Raw genomic sequence first — 24375 nt, forward strand, 5'->3', positions numbered from 1 at the left:
CCTGTTTTCTGGAGGGGTGGGCAGAGATTATGACTATTGATACGATTTTATTTAATATAAGCGTCTCCTTTAATTGCATTTTCGGGAAGGGAAAATTTCAAGTTACAACTAAATAAAAATCCATATTAAATATACCCTCTACTTTCAACTATATTTTCCAATTCATATTTAATTGTAACAAGTTTTTAAAATTAGACACGTAAAAGTTATATCAAAATCACATATTTATTCTCTAAACATTAATCCTACCAAAATATTGCATTTTCGAACAAGAATTAACGCGACCGCAATGCTGGCGCTCCTTTAGAGGAGGACAGTCGCGTCCCTCGTTCTGTCTCGCTCGCACAACCGTTCTCGTCCGGAACTTGTCGCCGTAGCCGCAGGTTGTAGAACACGGTGTCCATTCGCTCCAGCTGGATACTAGGCAGTCGTCAGCTGAAACAATACAGTAATTTACAAAACATTGGAATCGGTATATTATATAGTTGACAGAATATCGCCCAAGAGCAGGTCCCGACGAGAGGACAATTCAAATGTACATTTTGACATCAAAATAATATCTAAATGATTTTTTTTTAAGTAAATTAATGATTTAATTTTTTATATGTTTGCAATAAGAAATCCGCAACGCAGGCTTCGCCCTAAATGATTACTAATGTTATCATTCGCGCGTGCATTTTGCTCGTACTTGTCCTTACACCTATTGGCACGTGCGTGACGCACAGGAGAATGATAACAAAGTGACATCATTTACATATCATAATATTGGCCTCATAACCCTTAACCCTATATCCTATCCTATATAATGTTTGAGATCGCTCCTTCTGTTGTTGACTTGTTGTGGTTCTTCCAACAAAACATACTTACGTTGTATCTTGTTCACTGCGTGGTGCAGACGGGACCTGAAGTGACGGGGCAAACGTTTGCCCAGGCCCATCCTGTGGCCTTGAGCTACGGCCAGCACCACATCGTCCATGTTCCTAAGGTCGCTACCGAACTCTGCTTCTGTTGTCGTGGTTCTGAAATGTGTAGTTGCCTTAATATACACAGTTGCCAAAAAATAAGTGCATTCTCGTTGCCAGGGAGGTTTTGGAATTATACTGAGCAACTTTTACTATGGTACCAACCCCGAAATCGCGAAAAAAAAATTTACCATGCCATAGAAAATGGACCAGCAAAAATGTATGAAACAGCCAAATTTTTATTTCGCGATTTCGGGGTTGGTCTCATAGTAAAATTTGCTCAAACAGTATAATTCCCAAACCTCCCTGGCAACGGGAATGCACTTATTTTTTTGACCACTCTGTATTTGAGTAAGAGCAAAGCGAAAATGCTCTGTGTACTCGTATTCCGCTTATGCCTTACACTGAAGAGATTGGTCGAAAGATACATATTCTACCAAATTACTTACGTAGTTGGTGCTTGAGTTACAACGACAACATGATTCTCAGGCAAGTCAGGTGCCGGTGTACCAAACGGCTCTTCTTCCAATTCCATGAGTTCCTCCACTGGGTTCTTTGTCGCCATTTCTTCTGAGTCTGCAATGAACGCCCTGAGTTTCGGATGCCCTTTACGATCGTTCTTCTTACGTAACTTATTGATTAGTTCCTTTCGGACTAAGTTGTTTATGTCGATCGTAGAATATGCTTTAATCTGAAATAATCAGAGGCAAACTATTGAAGAACATCTAATAAAGACATTATTTCGCAAGTTACCTAAAGTACCTACCTACTTATTCGAAAAGTCGGGAGTAAATCTATTATAACTTGCTAGCACATTCTACAATAAATATACACGAATTGAGTACAAATTAGCTAAGTAAATATAGCAGGTTATGTCGATCTTCATTTAAGATTTCTATTATTACTCTATTGAAACTTTAGTAAAGTTGTTTTAGTTGTTACTACTAATGGCCGTAAGCCGCTTTAGGATCTCGTTTTAGATTCACTTCGACAGTTTCATCTCTTATTCAGTGTTTGTATTTATTTTGAATTATTTTGATCCATCTTGGACCTTGTCTGATTTTTTATCATCAAGCTTAGCTGAATCGAGAACCCAACCGTTGTCTAAAACTCCTTGCATGGTAGATATTTATATTGATAATTTCAAACTTTTGTAGTTATGCGTAGCAATGTAGGTACCTAAAAATAAACGGTGCTTTCATAGAACTGTCATTACCATACCTTAGTGAATTCTACTTTAGCAATAGCAGGCAGTTCCTTCAGTGACGGGTAGTAGAAGCCAGACGCCGGATGGTTGGGGTAGCGGGGCCTGTGCTTGAAGACAGGCTCGGGAGGGTCGTTGTCCCAGCGAGGAGCGGTGAACGTCAGGCCCTGAGCTGCTCCGGCGTCCAATGGGTACAGCTGTAAGGTACAATACGACTATCTACATTAACACTTTTCGCTAATTTGGTTGTATCAAAGGACAAATATTCCATAGTTACTTTTAAACTTTCCATCTAAAATCTAAAAGTCACCATGCATTAAAAAATCAAGATGAATTTACATATCAGTACTCACATCTAAAGTGATTTGGTCTACCCATGATGAGTCGACACAAAGGTTGAGGCTGTCTACTCCAATGAACCAATCCGGAGACGGTATAATGCGGGACATTAGCGATATCTGAAACAAATGAAGGAATCAGTCACTCAGTAGTAACCTTCAACGATGCAATCTGAAATTAACGTAGCATGAATCTTAATGTGTATGATTGCCCGTCAAAGCTGCCCTGACTCACCTGACCTGCACTGACTTTGGCAGAACAAAGTGTGAAAGTATCCATTATACACGTTCCACGCTTTTATTGCAACCATTTCGTCTATGCTTTAATTTGTAGTTTTGAACGTGAGACGGCGCTCAAGTAGGATCCTAAATCCGATTTTACGTTTCAAGGGTATTAAAATGATGAGTTTTCATCTGGTACAATGATGAGGCATGTGGCTATGGAAGGTAGAGGAGCTTACTTACTCTATACTCGGAGGTAGAGTTAGACCAAGAAAAGTCTGCAGCGATTTTGATAGCCCACGCAGTGCAAGTGTTATTTATACTTCATAATTTCATTCGACGTTTAAAATGACACTTGCACTGCGGGGGCTATCAATATCGCTGCAGACTTTTCTTAGTCTAATTTCTATTTGTTTTCTCTCTGCCTCAGGACAAAAGAGCTCAGGATCAAACATCAAAAAAATAAAAAAATAAAAAAACAACCTTAAGTTAACCCCGTTATGATTAGACACGGATCGAGCGTGTAAATTTAAATCTATTGTTTTAAATACCAAGGTCACGTTTTCAATTATCAATATGACAGGCCGCATAGTAAGTACCTAGGGGTTATAAGTAAACTATTTTATTTATTCATCATTGTCATGTCAGTGTCAGTCGACGAGTATTATTAGTGTGTCAGTGTCCGTGAAAATATTTTTCCAGTGAGTTTGTTATAATATCATAAGTCCGCGTTGTTGTGTTTATTTCATTAGTGAGTGATTGTAAATGTTTGGAATCCTAACTATGGAGCTGCACGCAACGACAAGTGTTTTACTCAACGAACCTGACCTAACTAGAAACTTCTAAAATATCACGATGTGCTAAACAATCTTACAATCGCCATCAGATATGTCGGAGCGGCCGAGGTGCTCAAAAGTCAAAAATATCTGAACACGCACTCTAACATCTTGACAATAAAGGCGTGTGTGATATTTGTGAGCACTTTGGCCGTTCCGATATATCTGATGGCTACGATATACTATACGGCCCAAAAAGCTTGTAAGTTCAATGTACCAAATGTTGAGGAGTTACGTGCTTTTGATATGTATACGAGTAAATATAAATTAATGGTATATGAGTTATATGAAAAAGTTATTCCATGTCGAGTTGTCTCAGGAGTTCAAGGTAAGTGTTAAACCTACGTATTTGATAAATACTTAATTAGTTACGCACATGCTTAGGGGGTGCAATGAGTTCAGGTATTTCTCCGAACCCAGCTCCTTGAGCTCTGAGTGGACGGTCCTGAGTGCCCACGGTGATAGTTTTAACTAGTGAAAACGCGTTTTCACCAAGGCGATGCAGTAAACTAGTTATAATAACGAGGGAGAACGCGTTTTCACTAAAAACGGGTTTTTGCGGTAACATATCCACTAGTAACATAGTTCAAAGTTAGGAAAATAATCGACACTAAATACTACTTCACATTATGCCACTGATGAGTAATGGAAGTACCTACGGGACCAATAAAAATCACAATATTTTATACCACAGAGACCCAGTAAATAAACGCCACGCTATCTCCATATCCCAGTGGACGAGACCTCAAACTTGTTGGCATAATTATTTATGTAAATTACAAGCGAGTCAAACTACGTAGGTAGGTACCTACGTACACCCATGTCAGGGTTCGAACGAAAGGCTAAGTGAGGCCGAAGTCTAATCAACATTGGTGTGCACAGATATAGGACTTAAGCGCCATGTAGGTACAAAGCTACAAAGATGTTAATTAGGATAACATGCTTAACCCTTTTCCGCATCTACAAGGTTTTCCCGAAAAATCCAAATATATATTCCAATTAATCCAGCTTTGATGATTCATTTGAAGACAAGTCAAATTTCCTGAAAGTGCAATCTAATTTGAATCTTAAATCAGAATGCTAAAGTTGAAATTCTAGGTACGTGGTCGATAAATCGTACTATACCTGGAAAAGGGTTAAAATTAAAATACATGATTTTACAAATGTACAAGATGTGAAAAGGAATCTAGTTAGGTGGATATTTTGGGACTATCATAAATATGCGTAGGTACCTACCTAAAGTTAGGTAGACGGGAGTGGCTTTACTCTGCAGAATTGCTTACTAACTATACGTATAATACATCCCATAAGTGACACGTCACTACTTATTTTTTATGAGGCTTTCGAAAGATGATAAAAATTCCTATTTTATTGCAGGAAGGTACATGTGTCATACCATTTTTGAATCTGCATAACATGCTCAATAGCTTGACGTTATTTGCTCATTACTTTGCTAGTAATTTTTTTTCACGACAGGTGGTCAAATTCGAAATTAATGTTTCGCTGTGAATTTAATTCAAGATTAAACCAGGACATTTTGCATTTTACATTGTTTATCGATAAAATACCTATTCTGTTATTCTTCTGCTATCTTAATTAACTATTCATGATGCCGTACACATAAAAAAACTAACTTCGAGACCTTTCCGAGTGCACACTGGCACTACGTAACAATGTTAAAAACGGTCAATATTCATGAAAATCCTTAATTTGGCAATAACTCGAAAACCGTGCCACTTTTACTGGGGTCATGTTAAGTTGGTTTGGGTCCTCTTGGCCTGGTCTACCTCCAGTGTCACTGTGACGTGTCACTTATGGGACACCCTGTATAATACTTAATAGCCATTTGAGAAACCCTTCTTATCTATTTGGCGTTGTATTACAAACGTAATTATACAGGCTAGCCCGTCATACGTGTAAAACTAACATGTCTTCTGCTGTTGTTCTTGCCTTTTCCATTACATTTACATATATTATTTGAAAAATTATGAAATACATATTAATTTTCACTACACTATTTCTTAGAAGCTCAAAAAATAATGAGAAAGTTTAATTTTATCTACAAGAGTGGCAAATTAATTTGATGATAGGTAATTTTGAGTTATTTCCTTATGTTGGCTGGTGGAATTGATTTTAAGTGATGATTTTGAATGATAAATAGGTATTTAATAGCGTTCATTTCGATTTGATTTGTAATGTTATACTATTAGTATTTTTCTCATCTAAGTGTGGTAAAATATCTGTTTTCGGTAGCTAAGTTTGCTTATCCTGCCTTGAAACCCTCGGAACGTTCAAAATTTATCTTTTCGAACCACTTCGCTACGCCCGAGGTTTAATTTTGCAATCTTTCACTTGCTCCGGTATCAAGATCAGCCTAATATTATAATATTAGCCAATTATTTCAAATTGAGTTTTTATACCCACGTGGGTGGCAAAAAAGCATCCGGTCGCCTCATGGAAAGTGGCCACTAATAGGGCCTGTACAAGTTGACAATCGTTGATAGCCTCGTAAGTCCCCGTGTACTTGTAAATTAATTTCGAGTTTTGAACTCATAAAAAGAAAGTTCCAAATTCAAAAGCGCCAAAATTGCCCTGGGTCTTACGAGGATAGAAAACGCTAATCGCAGCTATAATAATGTATGAAAACAGTCACGTGACTTTACATAGCATCTATCGTCAGGTGACAAGCAAAACTCACTAATTACTAAAAAAATATTAAACAAAAATCAAGCTTATTTAGGTATTAATGATATGGTTCACTGTGGCTATTAACTTGTGATAGTAATAGGGTATTTTCCTACTAGTCATATCAGTTACTTTTTTAGAACTGTCAAAACGATTTGCTAATATGGAATTTATATGAAACATTACATCGTGACGTCACGGTCAACTCACCTACTTTTTATACTTCTATCCGATTGATCAAATAGAACTTGTGTTCAAAAATAATTCCGATCTGTGTTTTTCTAATAATTATCTGGTGCTTTATTTCATGCATGGTGTAAAATAATTTATTTTAAATACAGTATAATACCCTATTAGTGAGTTTTGCTCTTTTGTTTGCTTAGCAACAAATTAAAAGTGGAAAAATTCACTGTCTTAGGTAGGACTTGACCCCACGACCACTGGATCGCCCAGTGCTCTCTGATATTCTTTCAGTATTTTTTGGCAGTGATATGTCATTCTTTTTTTTCTTTTTTTAGAAAAGAAACAGCCTTTTACAAATAAGTCTTACAAAAATGACTAAAACTAGGCCTAAAGTTTCATACGTTACTAAGTAGACTATTACAATTAAACGTATGTTACTAATATATATGTATACTAATGTATACTAGAGTCTGGCTACTGAAATATTACACAAATGTTTGGCGGGCTATTAAAAAAATCTTGGGCTGGTCACACTTTGTGTAGTAGGAATTATAGTTTTGATACTAGAAAATATTTTTGATTTTCTGTGCACAGGTAAGGTACCTAAGGATATAAGTTAAATATACGTTGACGTGCACTCAAAGTCAGCTCACATAATTTCTACCACTATGTAAAGTACAGTCAACGATAAACACATATGTTAACACTTTCTCACCATATATCACTGTAACAAGGCGAAAAATTAAATGTAGTGTGAATAAGACCTAGCACCAACCTCCTAATTTGTTTACATTTGTTTAGGAGTTGTAAACATTGCAGTTTTTCGTTATACAACGCTACACGTCGACTTCGCACATTGTCGTAATTATTTACGAGCTTAAATAATAGTTTGCGAACCTCACTCAGTATAGACATTATCAACATTATTTAAAATAAACCCCCGCAAACAATTTAACAGGCAGCCTTAGTGCACAACATAACAGTTTATAGAAAATGCCAAAATATTGTATGGAAATTGCCAAAGACGTTGCATTTATCATCCCTTATCGGGATTTTTATGTTTAGATTGGCGTTTGTCGACTGTTGTCATCTTGTAAAATACGGCACAGTATTATTTCATTTTCTTGTCCCATTTACTTAGGAACGGCTCTCCTAAAGGATATTTGGATGAGACCTGCAGCACAGTTGCTATTGCATCGTTACTGCTGCAACGTTCGGCCCGATTCGAACTTTAAGATACGTCAAATATTACGTCTAGATACGATATGGATTAGATATGTCAGTGTCAAAAGTAATCGATTTTGTCTGAAGAATAGATGAGATCTAGACGTAATATCTGAGTACCTTAAAGTTCGAATCGGGCCAGTTGTCACTACCAATCTCGAGTGACGCATTGAATGTTCTAATAGCCAATTCAATGCGGCAACACCTCCTTTTAAAAATAATTCCGGACTAAATTGCTTGAATGAATGACATAAATTGACTTTTAGCTTTTTTTTTAATCATATCAAATTGGTGATACAACAACGAAATATCTGTCAACAATTTTTGGCTAGCCAGACTCTATGTTACTACTTTTTGTTCGGCGTTTGCCAATGTACGATCGTTATCTTGGCTAGACCCCCAGGTCGCGGCAGGCAGCAGACAAATTGCCGGTCTACTAACCATACTGTGCTCAGCATCCACAAACACCGTATTCTCAGTCTCGCCCACGCCAGCCGCTATCCTCGGCGACGAGAACTGGTCGTACACTCGCGGCTCGTCGTCGCCTTCCTCGACCAGTGCGTCCAGTTTGCCGAACTGGGCGAACTGGCGGACTGACGGGCGGGCGGTGTCGCCAACGCGGAACAGCGTGTAGGTAGCGCTGTGGGATTGACCTGGAACATCGACAATTACAAGGAAATTAAGAGAAGGATATAACGATATCTCATGCGTTCAACTATTATAATTATAGGGATAATTTCGCCTTTGTACTTCCATTACTGTAATTAATTTTTGTAAACTAGTGTTGTGTACAATAAAGTGATTAGTTGATTACTACTACTACTATAATCGGAGCAGCCCAGATGTTCAAAAATATCTGAACACGCATTTCAACGCCTTGACAATAGAGGCGTGTTCAGATATTTGAGAGTGCCTTAGCCGCTCCTATGTAACTGATGGCCACTGTACATAGTTACAAATAAATAAAATAAATATTATAGGACAGTATTACACAAATTGACCAAGTCCCACAGTACGCTCAATAAGGCTTGTGTTGTGGGTACTTAGACAACGATGTAGTGGCCCGGCCAACGAAAGAAAAGTCTTCTAGAAATCGATTTTCGCTCATGTCGTCTCGGATATGGGTGAATATGGTATCAATGCATTCAGTGTAATGCCCTGAACCCAAATATATGAGATGACAAGCGCGAAAGTGGTGGGGGTAGTTGCTGTGACGACATAAAGTCGGCAGTACAAACTTTTTTTTGTTTTCGTTTCAACATACCATGTCGGGTACCAAATGAAAGGGCTTTGTGAGTAGATCACAAATATATAACATACTGTAACATTTTCAATACTTGGTCTAACAAATTATTAGAAAACGTTCAAAAATTTCACAATCCACAGTTGACTTCGAACTGCTATACATTGAAAATGGCTGAATGGATTAGTCCAAAATACATACCAAGTGTCTGTAAATATTAGAGCTGGGTCGTTTCGAGTTTTCCGTGAAACGAAACGTAACAGTTTTTTTTAACCACGTAACTGTTTTCAAAAACAGTTTCTAAAATAACTGGATTCCCTGTGTGTGTCGAACGAAACGAAACGAAATCGCATATTGAAGTAATAAAACGTAAAATACGCAATTCACATTTCAAAAAAACCTAATTTGCATCGTCTCACTAATGTCTAATATAACTTGACCCCTAACTTCAGTACTTTATAAAGATAAATCGATAGGTCACACATAAAATGGCCTCACAATTCATGATGCTAGCGAGTGTTCGTTAAGCGTCGTGAATCATTTTTAATGTTGTTCAATTGACGCTACTTGCTTTAAATTTACGCATAAGATTCCTTAATTTAAACCCTAATGCTTAGAAAATAAAGCGCTTATTTGTCTAACGAACATTAAAGTTTTTGAATATAATGGCCTGGTAAAAAGCGTGCCTAGCGTCTACCTGAACAAAGCTCAATCCGTTTCGTTTCGTTTTTATCTCTATCTCGCTCTTTCGTTAGCCAATAACCTATATCTGTCCCTGCTCATCGGAAAACGAATAAAACAGTTTTAGACCTGCGTTTTGCTTTGCGATAGTTGCGTCCGTTATGCGCGACTATGTTATCGTATGTCGCCGCCTCTTTGTCATCGTTTTTATAAAAACAGTTTGTCGTTCCTGCCACAAACTGTTATTTCGTTACAGCACAAGAAAGTGTTTTTAAAAACACTTACGGAAAAAAACGCTCAGCTCTAGTAAATATCCTCTATATAATTGAAAAAATAAATAACCTGATATATCAAAAAATAAAAAAAGTACATCAAGTTGAAAAAGGCATAATTTTCTGTTAAATTAAACTACACCTATTATTAAAACTAAGAAAAAAACTAGACTGTTGACATATATTTTTGTAGTGGTCTTTTCACAAGCTTTCATTTGGTACCCATATTGCTGTAGTAATAAAAAAAACAAAGCCTCCCCCCTCCATTTTTCATTTGCGGGCGTCATTTTCAAAATTTATTTAGCCTGTGTCACTACCACAATTCTGACGAATTCAACCATACCTCACATGTCAAAAACCGACTAGCCGTTTAGGCTGTAGGGCGTGCCAAATATTGTATTTACATTTACATTTTGAAAATGACGCCCGTAAATGAAAAATTGTCGTTTTTTTTTCTTACTGCAGCAATATGGGTACCAACTGAAAGCTAGTGAAAAGACCACTACAAAAATATATGTCAACAGTCGGGTTTTTTTGTTTGTTTTAATAATAGTTGTAGTTTAATGTAACAGAAAATTATACTTTTTTTCAACTTGATGTACTTTTCTTATTTTTTAATATATCTGGTTAATTATTTTTTTAACATTATATAGAGGATATTCACAGTCACTTGGTATGTATTTTGGACTAATCCATTCAGCTATTTTCAATTTAGAGAAAGTCAACAGAGGATTGTGAAATTTTTGAACGTTTTCTAATAATTTGTTAGACCAAGTATTGAAAATGTTACAGTATGTTATATATTTGTGATTTACTCACAAAGCCCTTTCATTTGGTACCCCACATGGTATGTGTAAATGAAAATTTAAAAAAGTTTGTACTGCCGACTTTTTGACGTCATAGCAATTACCCCCACCACTTTCGCACTTGTCATCTCATATATTTGTGTTCAGGGCATTACACTGAGTGCATCGATACCATATTCACCCATATCCGAGACGACATGAACGAAACCTAACCTAAAACCTGAAAAAACGGCCTTCTAATGTATATGATACATGCATTATATCTATAAATACTTAAATACATAGAAAACACCCCTGACTCATGAACAAAATATCAGTGTTTATCACACAAATAAATGCTTCTACCGGGATTCGAACCCAGGACCATCGGCTTCACAGGCAGGGTCACTACCCACTAGGCCAGACCGGTCGTCAAATAACAACAAACAACAAATAAACAACTAAACACGTACACTCAAGACAATATGGACCGATCGAATTTGAACGATCAGCCCCTGAAAACGGTGTCAAAGTCGGTTTGTGAAGCTATTCACAAACATATTAAATATATTAAAAACGGGTCACTTACGTATTTAAGTCGAAAAACGCTCGACATGTTTCACTCCGTACCGAGGAGTGTCATCAAGAGCTTGCGTTTACGGTGACGGACTTAAAATATGTGAGTGACCCGTTTTTAATATCTATACATATAATAAAGCTGAAGACGGTCGAAAGTCTGTACATGGAAGATATTTGAAAAAAAGTTGGCTAGGGATACTTAGAATCGATAACAGAACACGTTCCAAAAGTTTTTAGAATTTTTGTCTGTTTGTCTGTTTGTCTGTTTGTCTGTTTATCTGTTTATCTGTTTGTCTGTTTATTTGAACGCTCACGTGAAAACGGCTGAACGGATTTTGATGAAAACTTTACTAATCTGTCGAGAAAATCCCCGGCCAGGTTATAGGCTATAAAAATTCAATCCATAAAAGACCCCCTCTTTTATGGATTGAATTTTTATAGCCACAACACTCGATTGACTTAAGTTTGCCCCTAAATCTTATGACGCTACTTAGGAAGGAGGGGCAAACTTTTTTCAAATATGTGCTACCACTATTGAGTACCCTGGTAAACTAACAGATGGAGCTGAATTTAATACGTTGTGACATAAATAAGCCACCGAGGAAAGATTTTGCCAAATTAACTCTAAGTTTAGAAGACACAGATATCAACAAAAATAATTGAATAATTATGTTGATTTAATAAATTAATAATATATCGAAAAATTTTCAACTGTCTATCAAATTGCGTTTTTATATCGAAAAATTTTCGCGCTCGCTTCGCTCGCGTTTTTAATCACTTTCTAATATATAGCGACTGCAGCAGCATTACTCTGTTGCAACGTTACTGCTGTAACACTGTCAATTTTCGTGATAAAATGATGTGACTGATTTCCATACTAAAAGTAAAAATGTACAACTGTCTATCAAATTGCGTTTTTATATCGAAATATTTTCGCGCTCGCTTCGCTCGCGTTTTTAATAACTTTCTGATATATGGCGACTGCAGCAGCATTACTCTGTTGCAACGTTATTGCTGCAGCACTGTCAATTTCTGGATAAAATGATGTGACTGATTTCCATACTAAAAGTAAAAATGTACAACTCTTTAAACTCTCGCGTTTTGTACACATATTTAATTACACAAACGGGTCTACCGCGATATAATTTCATTGTTTTTACCTTTAATTCCGACGTTTCAGCTGAGTTGCACCAGCTGTGGTCACGGAAAGACTGACGTCCCAACAAATGTCAACGGAGATATTAATAAAACACCACTAAACTACCCGAAATTAGTTTATAAAAATGTTCGGGGTAGACAAAGAAATTGCAGCTACCCGTTAAAGTTTAATGTTTATTGTCCACGGCACGACACGCAACACTCACAGTATCCGTACACTGGTCCGAAGATATATCCGCTGGTTTCAACATTTGAATCACTGGTCCCCAAGTAGACGATAATTTGTACCCGTCCTCACGATTGAAATTTTTAGGGTGTTTTTTAATTTCAATCGCCTCTCTCACGATCCGCGGATAATAGTGTCGCTCGTTGGAGAGGACTTTGGGTTTATGTAGCTCAATCCAGTGATTCGTTCCTGTTGTCAGCAAGTGCTCAGCTATTGCGGATTTGTTTACATGGCGATTTTTAACAGCTGCTATGTGTTCCTTCACCCTCTCTTGAACGCTGCGCTTAGTTTGGCCAATGTACGCACTTCCACAACTGCATTCTATCTTGTAGACACCCGGATTCTGATACGGAATGACATCCTTTGGGCTGCGTAAAAGACTTGCTACTTTAGATAACGGCGTGTATACAGTCTTAATGGAGAATTTCTTCAGTACTGATCCAACTTTGTCCGTTATCCCTTTCACATACGGCAAAAAGGCTGGTTGCCTACTAACCTCCGGATGTCTTTCTTTTTTCCTAGTCGTGCGTGGGATTTTCTGCAAGTACCCATTTTTCTTTAGCACTTCCTGAACATGGGCTAACTCATTATCAATGTGTTCCGCGTCACATAAGTCTCGTGCTCTGTTAACCAGAGATGTGACCACGGATTGTAGATGCCTCGGATGATGGTGGGAAGATGCTTGTAGGTACCTGTCAGTGTGTGTGGGCTTCCTGTACACGGAGTGTGCCAGGGTTCCATCTGGTTTCACTCTTAACTTTACATCCAGAAAGGGTAAGGATCTATCGCACTCCATCTCAAATGTAAACTTTACATGGATTAACGCCTCCTCTACGCTACATATGATGTTTTCGTACGGAACCCGTTTTGGAGTTAGCGCAAAATTCATGCCTTTTGATAATAGACTTATTGTAGGTTGATCTAGCGTTTCCTTTGACAGATTAATAACAGTAATAAATTCCGTAATAAATTACCGGTTAATGACGCGGAAACTGTGCGCCAAGATGTTTCGGTATTGCTACGGAAGGTCAGACTGCCTTCAAGCAACATTTCTACAGCGGAGCGTCAGGCGTTAAGAACCCTCCGGGACAACGAGGATTTACTTGTTTTAAAAGCCGACAAGGGTAATGCTACTGTGGTTATGGATAGGCTAGACTATGACAGCAAGATTCAAGCGCTTCTTGCGGATAAGACTGTGTACAAACCAGTCAGCTACAATCCTACCGCTAGGGTCACCACACGTCTGAGGAAGCTCATTAAAGATCACGAGGAGTTGTTTACTGAGGACGATTTTACCAATCTTCACAGACCAAAAGCTGTCCAACCACCTAAATTGTATGGACTACCGAAGGTGCACAAATCGAACATACCCTTACGGCCGATTGTTAGTCAGATTGGTTCGCCCTCATACCACTTAGCGAAACATGTTGCGGGTGTACTGCAAAAGCTAGTGGGGAAGACTTCGTCCTACGTAAAGGACTCTCGTCATTTTGTTGACATTGTTAAGACCAGGAAATTGGAACCGGATGAGATAATGGTGAGCTTCGATGTGGAGTCGTTGTTCACCAATGTTCCATTAAAAGAGTGTCTGGGCATTGTCAAAACGAAGCTTATAGATAACGAACTTCCAGAAGAGTATGTCACTTTGTTGGAGCACTGTCTAGAGGGAAACTATTTCCTCTACCAAGGGCAGTTTTATCTGCAAGTGGATGGAGTGGCGATGGGCAGTCCAGTTGCCCCCGTAATTGCCAACATATGGATGGAACACTTTGAAGAGTTGGCATTACGTTCCGGACCGTCTGTAATTACAATGTGGAAGAGATATGTAGATGACGTGTTCTGCATTTTAAAGGGCAACGCCGACACAGTGGAGCATTTCGTCGGCCATTTAAACTCCATCCACCCAAAGGTAAAGTTTACATTTGAGATGGAGTGCGATAGATCCTTACCCTTTCTGGATGTAAAGTTAAAAGTGAAACCAGATGGAACCCTGGCACACTCCGTGTACAGGAAGCCCACACACACTGACAGGTACCTACAAGCATCTTCCCACCATCATCCGAGGCATCTACAATCCGTGGTCACATCTCTGGTTAACAGAGCACGAGACTTATGTGACGCGGAACACATTGATAATGAGTTAGCCCATGTTCAGGAAGTGCTAAAGAAAAATGGGTACTTGCAGAAAATCCCACGCACGACTAGGAAAAAAGAAAGACATCCGGAGGTTAGTAGGCAACCAGCCTTTTTGCCGTATGTGAAAGGGATAACGGACAAAGTTGGATCAGTACTGAAGAAATTCTCCATTAAGACTGTATACACGCCGTTATCTAAAGTAGCAAGTCTTTTACGCAGCCCAAAGGATGTCATTCCGTATCAGAATCCGGGTGTCTACAAGATAGAATGCAGTTGTGGAAGTGCGTACATTGGCCAAACTAAGCGCAGCGTTCAAGAGAGGGTGAAGGAACACATAGCAGCTGTTAAAAATCGCCATGTAAACAAATCCGCAATAGCTGAGCACTTGCTGACAACAGGAACGAATCACTGGATTGAGCTACATAAACCCAAAGTCCTCTCCAACGAGCGACACTATTATCCGCGGATCGTGAGAGAGGCGATTGAAATTAAAAAACACCCTAAAAATTTCAATCGTGAGGACGGGTACAAATTATCGTCTACTTGGGGACCAGTGATTCAAATGTTGAAACCAGCGGATATATCTTCGGACCAGTGTACGGATACTGTGAGTGTTGCGTGTCGTGCCGTGGACAATAAACATTAAACTTTAACGGGTAGCTGCAATTTCTTTGTCTACCCCGAACATTTTTATAAACTAATTTCGGGTAGTTTAGTGGTGTTTTATTAATATCTCCGTTGACATTTGTTGGGACGTCAGTCTTTCCGTGACCACAGCTGGTGCAACTCAGCTGAAACGTCGGAATTAAAGGTAAAAACAATGAAATTATATCGCGGTAGACCCGTTTGTGTAATTAAATAAATGTACAACTGTCTATCAAATTGCGTTTTTATATCGAAAAATTTTCGCGCTCGCTTCGCTCGCTTTTTCAATAACTTTCTAAGATATGGCGACTGCAGCAGCATTACTCTGTTGCAACGTTACTGCTGCAGCACTGTCAATTTTCGTGATAAAATGATGTGACTGATTTCCATACTAAAAGTAAAAATGTACAACTATCTATCAAATTGCGTTTTTATATCGAAAAATTTTCGCGCTCGCTTCGCTCGCGTTTCAATAACTTTCTAAGATATGGCGACTGCAGCAGCATTACTCTGTTGCAACGTTGCTGCTGCAGCACTGTCAATTTTCGTGATAAAATGATGTGACTGATTTCCATACTAAAAGTAAAAATGTACAACTGTCTATCAAATTGCCTATTTATACTGAAAAAATTTCGCGCTCGCTTCGCTCGCGTTTTTAATCACTTTCTAATATATAGCGACTGCAGCAGCATTACTCTGTTGCAACGTTATTGCTGCAGCACTGTCAATTTTCGTGATAAAATGATGTGACTGATTTCCATACTAAAAGTTAAAATGTACAACTGTCTATCAAATTGCGTTTTTATATCGAAATATTTTTGCGCTCGCTTCGCTCGTGTTTTTAATCACTTTCTAATATATGGCGACTGCAGCAGCATTACTCTGTTGCAACGTTACTGCTGCAGCACTGTCAATGTCCAGATAAAATGATGTGACTGATTTCCATACTAAAAGTAAAAATGTACAGCTGTCTATCAAATTGCGTTTTAATATCGAAAAATTTTCGCGCTCGCTCCGCTCGCGTTTTTAATCACTTTCTAATATATAGCGACTGCAGCAGCATTACTCTGTTGCAACGTTACTGCTGCAGCACTGTCAATTTTCGTGATAAATGATGTGACTGATTTCCATACTAAAAGTAAAAATGTACAGCTGTCTATCAAATTGCGTTTTAATATCGAAAAATTTTCGGGCTCGCTTCGCTCGCGTTTTTTAACACTTTCTAATATATGGCGACTGCAGCAGCATTACTCTGTTGCAACGTTACTGCTGCAGCACTGTCAATTTCCGGATAAAATGATGTGACTGATTTCCATACTAAAAGTAAAAATGTACAACTGTCTATCAAATTGCGTTTTAATATCGAAAAATTTTCGCGCTTGCTTCGCTCGTGTTTTTAATAACTTTCTAATATATAGCGACTGCAGCAGCATTACTCTGTTGCAACGTTACTGCTGCAGCACTGTCAATTTTCGTGATAAATGATGTGACTAATTTCCATACTAAAAGTAAAAATGTACAACTGTCTATCAAATTGCGTTTTTATATCGAAAATTTTTTCAAGTTCCGCCTCCAGGGGAGAGGGAGAGAAATTAGGATTAGAAATTAGCCGCTTACTGACACAGACCGAATTCCACGCGGGCGGAGCCGCGGGCACAGCTATATTTAATATGTCTGTGTCTCACGGAAGTTTTGCTATTCACAAACAAACCAACCGACCTTTTGTTTTAAAAAATGTATTAACTTTGTAATGTTCTAGGATATTAATTCATTTTCACATTTACCTAAATATGTGTCATGACAGTTACGAGGGTTATGCACATGATTACCAAATATATGTTATGTCCCCTTGAATATATTTTTATTAGTGATGTACCGACTATTGATTTGGTCGACTAGCCGACTAATCGGCGCTCGGATGGCCGATTAGTCGGCCGACTAGTCGGCTAGTCGCCCAGATCATTAGTTTCGTCTAAGTTCAGTTCAGATGCACTTAAAAAACAATAGTTTTACCTCTTTCGTCGCGCTATTCATCATATTATAAATAGTAACGCTAAACAATTAAATAAATAATAAAATCCTAAGTCTATATTTCATACGACTACCGTACAATTGGACATAAGAAAGTGACCCGGTCAATAATTCGAACAAAAGTTTTTGGTAAGCACCCTAAATAGAAAACTTGGGTAAAATTTGTGAGCTTATGGTAAATATTTGCTGTTTATTTCTTTCCGCCCTGTTTTCTATCAATTATAAAGTGCCGACTAATCGGCCATTTTTGCCGACTAGTCGCCGACTAATCGCCGACTACAAATAAGGCCGGATAGTCGGCTTTCCCGACTAGTCGGTACATCCCTAATTTTTATCCTTTTTTTGTAATTTATTGTAATGCAGGACAAGTTCGTAAACTGCGCTATCCAGTTCACCTTAGCTTTTACCGAGCTTGTGGCCATTGCGCCGGGAGATATGCAAATCAAGTCATTACTTGGCTTTTATGACCGCTCTATCCTAATTATGGAGCGATGTTCGCTTAGGGCTTAGTGGGTATAACCTGAATTAAAACAATCTAAAATTAAGGTTGACTGGTAGATAATGTCGTGTAGCGTGGTGTAGCGTTAAGTTTGCCTATTTGAACTCTATATTTCTTACCGTGCAATAAAGATTAAATAAATAAATAATGTACAGTAAGGAACAGATTGGAGGTTATGAAAAATACATGCTAATGTTTACAAGTAGTGTAGTGATATTTTATAACTACATTTGGGGCTTTCCATCAGAGAAGGGTCCTTATGGTTCACCTGCAATAAGGACCTTTTTATCAGAATTTCTATCGAAATTTCAGATGGAAATATCCTTATTGCACTTGAAGCATAAGGACCCTTTAGACCACCTTTAGGCATGGAGCGCCACATTTACTTCTTGTTAAGTCTTTATAATTGATTTATGGACAATATAAAATAAATAAAATAAAAATAATGTTATTTGTAATCCCTTCTTTTTTTGTGTTGCATGCTGTACACTTACAAGTTATATTCAATCAAGGGTTTCAAGTGTCACACACACACTATTATAATGTATATCGTTGTCTGAGTACCCACAACACAAGCCTTCTTGAGCTTACTGTGGGACTTAGTCAATCTGTGTAAGAATGTCCTATAATATAATATTAATATATTATATTAATATTAATGCATGAATTAAAATTCAATTTTAATATTACGAGTCTTAACAAACACGAATGCCACAGAATATTAATAAGGCTCGGAGGAATTTAATAAGTCTGTAATTTTGCTACAAAATAACTCGATAATATTATTAAACTTTCGAGATTAACAATTTTGGGCTTATTCACTTGTGTTTGTGTAAACTATGTCTTTTCATTTCCATAAAGTATTAATTTGGCCGTCGCAATGTAATTTGCCAGTGCCAGTCTTAATATAATTTTATAATAAGTTGCTAACTGATAATAAAACTAGGTAGTTAGGTATTTTCAGGCTTGTGTTATATTTTATATTGTATTAACGTGAAAAAAGTAAAATTAAATGGAAATATCATAATATGTATATCAATTACGTTTCTAAATATGTCTCCACCACCATCATAAAAAACATATTAATTTGGCCTTTCAATAACAAAATTATTTTAATAAAACCATGCATACAGAATGAAAAAGCTACTTAGAGTTAGAGAGTCCAAAATAAGTCTACAACGATTTTGATAGCACACGCAGTGCAAGTGTTATTCATACGTCATAATTTCATAAACGTCATTTAAAATAACACTTGCACTGCGTGTGCTATCGTATTCGTTGCAGACTTATCGTAGTCTAACCCTAGCTGACATTTCTTTTTTAACAGAGCCAAGAGTTAAGTTGACAACTCTAAAAGCAAAAAGCCATTAATAATTTTGTTAAAACCCCAAAAGCTCCATACACCCCTGCAGTCCCCTATGAAATGTAATTTATTTACAATATACCAAATTCCTTCCAAATCCTTACAAGTCTCTCCACCCCTGAGTGTTTACACAAAAATGACGTCGGCGCACAAAACAAATTATATTTGAGTGTAGCATATAACTATTTCCTATGGCAAATCCATTTGATCTTGTTCTGTCTACATGTTAGGGCTGTCACTAACTTTTTATTGTGTTCTATTTGAGAATTCGTCGTCTTGGGGAAGTCAATATGAAAATAAATAATATATACTTACTATTAAAGATGTCTTATGTATATTATACTGTACTTTTTTTAATAACGAGTACTTTTGATGTTGTAAAAATAATATTATAAAATAAACTAAACAGGCTTAGGTAAACTAGACTTATGTTACTCCTAGCGACCCGCCCCGGCTTCGCACGGGTTAACAATTTCTACACCTAAACCTTCTCCAAGAATCACTCTACTGATAGGTGAAAACCGCATGAAAATCCGTTCAGTAGTTTTTGAGTTTATCGCAAACATACAAACAAACACACATACAGACAGACGCGGTGGAGGACTTTGTTTTATAAGGTGTAGTGATTCTGTAATTTTCAGCAAAATAAGTAATCTCAAACTTATTTAATCGCAGAATAAAATAGTAGTTTTTTTGTAAATAAGGAAAATGTAATCATTGATCGACTAATCTGATATAAACTGTGTGAACCCAGTATTTTATGTTTCATAAAAGGAATTTAATGCCCTTAAAGTAACATGCCATCCCTGGATCCCTCTTTTTGATTGAAAACAGACAAAAGACGTTTTTGCCACGAAAAGAACAAAATGCCTTTCAAATGCCCGCGCTGGAGATTTATATCCGGAGATAATTCAATATCGCCTTTCATAAAATAATGGAGACGGCATCGTTTCGGCTTAAAAATACGTTTTATATTTTTTAGGTTTTCTTATGGAGTTTATTAATGAAATACCTTTGTCTTGTGGCGTTTATCTTTGTTTATCCGTAGAAAGTACACAATTTTATATACACAATATCTCGTTTTCGTGATATCTTTGCGAAATAAATTATGTGAGTTTTTTAATTAAAGAAAACCTAATAGACCTGTGTGTAACTCTATAGTCGGATGAAGCTAACTCTACCGGATTTGTAATAACAAAGAGTGTCATCATTAATGTCAAATTTCTATGGAATAAAACTATGGAAACGGATTAACCATATAGGGACCGTGCGCGTTGGAGGGTTTGCCATCTTGTGGCCTGAATCAGAAAAATATATGTGCACATGTACATTGCCAAAGTAAGTGCTACCATCTACCGTTGTCGTCGGTACGTTTCCTTGTGCATAGTAGGTTCTGCCATCTTGTGGGCTACATCGGAAGCATAAACGACACACTTACGCCTCGCGCCAAAAATCTGACGGCTCCTATGCTGTCCCCTATAGTACATGTACGGGGCCTATCGCGTATAATGGATTTATAATACATCCTGACGTTTCGAACCCTTTATAGCGTTCGTGGTCAGCAGGTGACGGGGTATCGAGGGAACCGAAGTCAAATTTCTATGAAAATATAACGTTTATTAGACACTTCCACACACTTTGATCCATTCAAATCGGCGCAAAGTTAACTTAGATGGATTCTTATAATACATTATATCGTATAAGTATTATTTTCGAAGTAAACTTAAACGTATTTACACTTCCCAAAAGTAAGAGACTTGCTGTTTTTCCGCATTAAGTTTGTAATCAGGTCATCAGATAGCGCTTTGTAGACGTAGGAACAAATAAATACAGCCTTATCTTAACGCCACGAAATGTCTCTTAACTGCTTCAAGCAAACGTTACAAAGTTACCTTTGCGGTCGTCGCAGCGATGCCGGCAAACGAACAACTTTACTTTATGGTGACATGTTGCGAGTTTAGTTTTATTTTTGCTCGGTGTTTTAACAAGTTTGTACCTTCGTTGTAAAGTATGATTCACATTTGACGTACCTACTGTCAGTTTGAGCATTATAAATGAACAAAATGAGAATTTTGCGGTGATGTCAGTAATGCGGACTTCACATTCGATGGAGATCCACACGCTTAAATTATACCTATGTATGTTTCTTCTTCTTTATATTTAATCTAAATAGTAATTAATGTATTCATTTTTCATTCGATGCCAGTGTTGTGCATACAGCCAATAAAATGTTCTGCGCTGTGTCCAGTGTAAAGCGTACTTAACAGGAAACTTCGTATTTTTACCACCCAGTCACCATATTGGATTGTTTTATTAATTACGTTGAATGAAAATACAGCACACGGCGTGGGCCAATTGGATTTTATCTGCGGACTGCGATCTTTCAGCTATTTTCGAAGAATTTCTTTAGTAGCCATTTATTGTTGTCGAAACAAAGACGTTTTTATTACAGTAATTGGTTGGGACAAGGTTTTACCGCTATTTCCGAGTAAATTTGCTCTTAGGAAAAAGACGAAAATACATTGGTTGTCATGAATTGCACGTTTTTTAATGCTCATCTAAGATCTATTTTGCGATAGATCAAATGGCTCAATCAACTTGTTTTTTATTGGATTTAAAAGTTAATTTCAATCATTGGCAAATGCAAAGGCTGGTACTGAAATTCCGCACATTTCAGTGACAAAAGTTTTTTTTATAAGTAGCTACGGGTAATAAATGACGCACATACTACCTACATATGTGCATCAGCAGAAAAGCAACGCAGACATTTGGGACATTCGCAATAAGCGGTGTCAGCTATATAAAAGTAGGGTAGAGCGGGGTATGTTGAGCAATTGTAAAATCTCGGACCCAATACACGCCGGGCTAGATAATTCATTTACAACAATATAGGATTTGTGAAGATGAACACATGGTTAGAGGAATAATTTATTTATTTTTTGCACTGAAGTGAAAGCATTCATGTCAAGTATATAATATCTCCTAGATCGTCGAGAATAAAAGGTACAGGCTATTTCGGGGATCTCGGAAACGGCTCTAACGATTTCGGTGAAATTTGCTATACGGGGGTTTACGAGGGCGATAAATTGATCTAGGTCTTATCTCTGGAAAAACGCGCATTTTTGAGTTTTTATATGTTTTCCGAGCAGAGCTCGGAATATTAATCAAATGATGATGTTGATAGTTTATTGGATATATCAATACTTACCAGTATGTCAATTAAAATGATTGTACGTCAATCATGAAATGCTTGGTAGCATAATATTAAGCTGTGTGTTTATTTATTTATTTTATTTTATTTGTGTTCAACTCTTGCGGGCTTACAGGTGACCCCAAAACGCTCACAAGATAATACAACATAAAATTACCATACAAACAATGTCAACTTACCCAATAAATAAATTGAATAACACAATTATATAAAATTAAATTAAATGTTGTACTTAGTCGTTAATTTTCGTAATAACCCTTTGTTTGCTTACCAAACACGGGAGACCATTGCGCCTTAGGCCAGTTGTCGGGATAGTCCTTAGGAAACGTCTCCTCGCTCCACAGTGTACGAACGGTCACTCTATACGCCGCCACATCGTCGTCATCACACGCCCAACAAGCACTGATAAAAAACAAAATGGCCGCCACGTGCCGGCTGGTTCCCATTTTGAAAAAGTTTCAGTTATGACGCGTATCGTTGTTCTTTTGTTTACCTATGCTTATTTCGAAAAACGGCATGTACGGTCGTTATTACAGTACGTTTCCGCACCGGCGCGTGCGGCTGCGTTGGGCGGGCGCAGTTGACTTTTCTATTTCGGAATCTCGTCGTTCGTGGACGGAAATAAACATGGGCAACGTACGAATATTATTTTGAATTATTTGGAATCCGAATGCATGCGTATGAGTATGCGAGAACTATTGTAATAAGAAATTAAGTACTTAAATTTTACCTTTAAAGCAAAATATGTAATAGGTTTACATAATACATAATTGTCTACTGTGTCAAACTGGACGAGAAGGGCCTTTTCCTTTTATAACAGATTATTTAAAGCCCCCGTTCCTTTTCAACTTTTTTTTTTGTTTTCAAACAATGTTTTATGACAAGTTTATCGAGATTTAGGCAGCCACACGTAACTGTTCTAAGTAGATAATAAAACTACTTCGCAGGCCAAGTGGCTTCTAAAAATATATCCCAATAAAACCTAAATCCCAAATTGGTATCATTCCTTCCACTTAGTTACGTATTGCTAGGCCTATAACAATAATTTTCTTACCTTTAATAATTCAGTATCGAGTGGTGTCAGGTGCGGTTTTCCCAATAATTTCACCCTTAAATAAGGGTGTTTTTCTGAACCCTTCCACGTCCGGCCCTGATTGATTGATAGTAGTTTAAGATAAGATGGAATCTGGGACTGAATGGCGTTTTAGTTGCGCGGAAATTAAATTGTATCGGTAAGGTCTTCTGGATATCTATAGGAAAAGAATTTAAAAATTCTGTACGTCTGTATAGTTTAGAACAGCTACTCTTATGGAACGATTGTCAAAATCAAATAACGGGACGTTAAGAATTTGTATAAACTAGTACAGGTATTGTACTCTTCGATACGTTTTACGTGTACGGTTACGTTTAGAGCAATCAATAAGTTAGTATTTTACTTTTGACAATATTTCGTCTTTTCTTCATTCGGTTACCTTTCAAATTTTCAAAGGGCTAAGGGCTCGAATCGTATGCTTACTTTTGTCTTTGGCAGTTTGGATTACCTTCTTCCATCCCATCCCCAACACACATCTATCGTTCCACGGTACGGTGACAAAGTAACTTTTGTCATTCAATATTCAAATGGAATTTTATTTGTGCGTAATATAATTGTTATTATCGGCTCGAAAAGTTTACTTTGAACCGCGCGTCAGCAGTTTTCAGTAAATAATGTTTATTTCCGTATCGGTTTCCCATTATCGTTTGCTCAACGACATTGTTTTAATTGTGGTACCTACTTTGTTTCATCGCAGTTCTGAGTGTCACGAAATCTGATGTCAAATTATAAAAGTTTCAGTTTCCCTTAAATCGGTAATCATAATATTATAGGCTGATGAAATACAGGTGATTCCACG

At 37.4% G+C, this 24375-nt stretch overlaps 1 protein-coding gene across 1 annotated transcript; it reads right to left on the minus strand.

The window, feature by feature from the left end:
• Positions 1 to 155: 155 nt before the first annotated feature.
• Positions 156 to 23088, minus strand: LOC134794392 (spondin-1-like). Its single transcript, XM_063766200.1, has 7 exons — positions 22755 to 23088; positions 8096 to 8307; positions 2520 to 2624; positions 2184 to 2363; positions 1412 to 1653; positions 868 to 1019; positions 156 to 435 (listed from the first exon to the last, which is right to left on the minus strand). Exons 1-7 carry the CDS (start codon positions 22927 to 22929, stop codon positions 233 to 235), a joined length of 1269 nt encoding a protein of 422 aa, XP_063622270.1. The 5' UTR covers positions 22930 to 23088; the 3' UTR covers positions 156 to 232.
• Positions 23089 to 24375: the final 1287 nt, after the last annotated feature.

The sequence above is a fragment of the Cydia splendana genome, chromosome 10 (assembly GCF_910591565.1).
Source record: "Cydia splendana chromosome 10, ilCydSple1.2, whole genome shotgun sequence".
NCBI lineage: Eukaryota > Metazoa > Arthropoda > Insecta > Lepidoptera > Tortricidae > Cydia > Cydia splendana.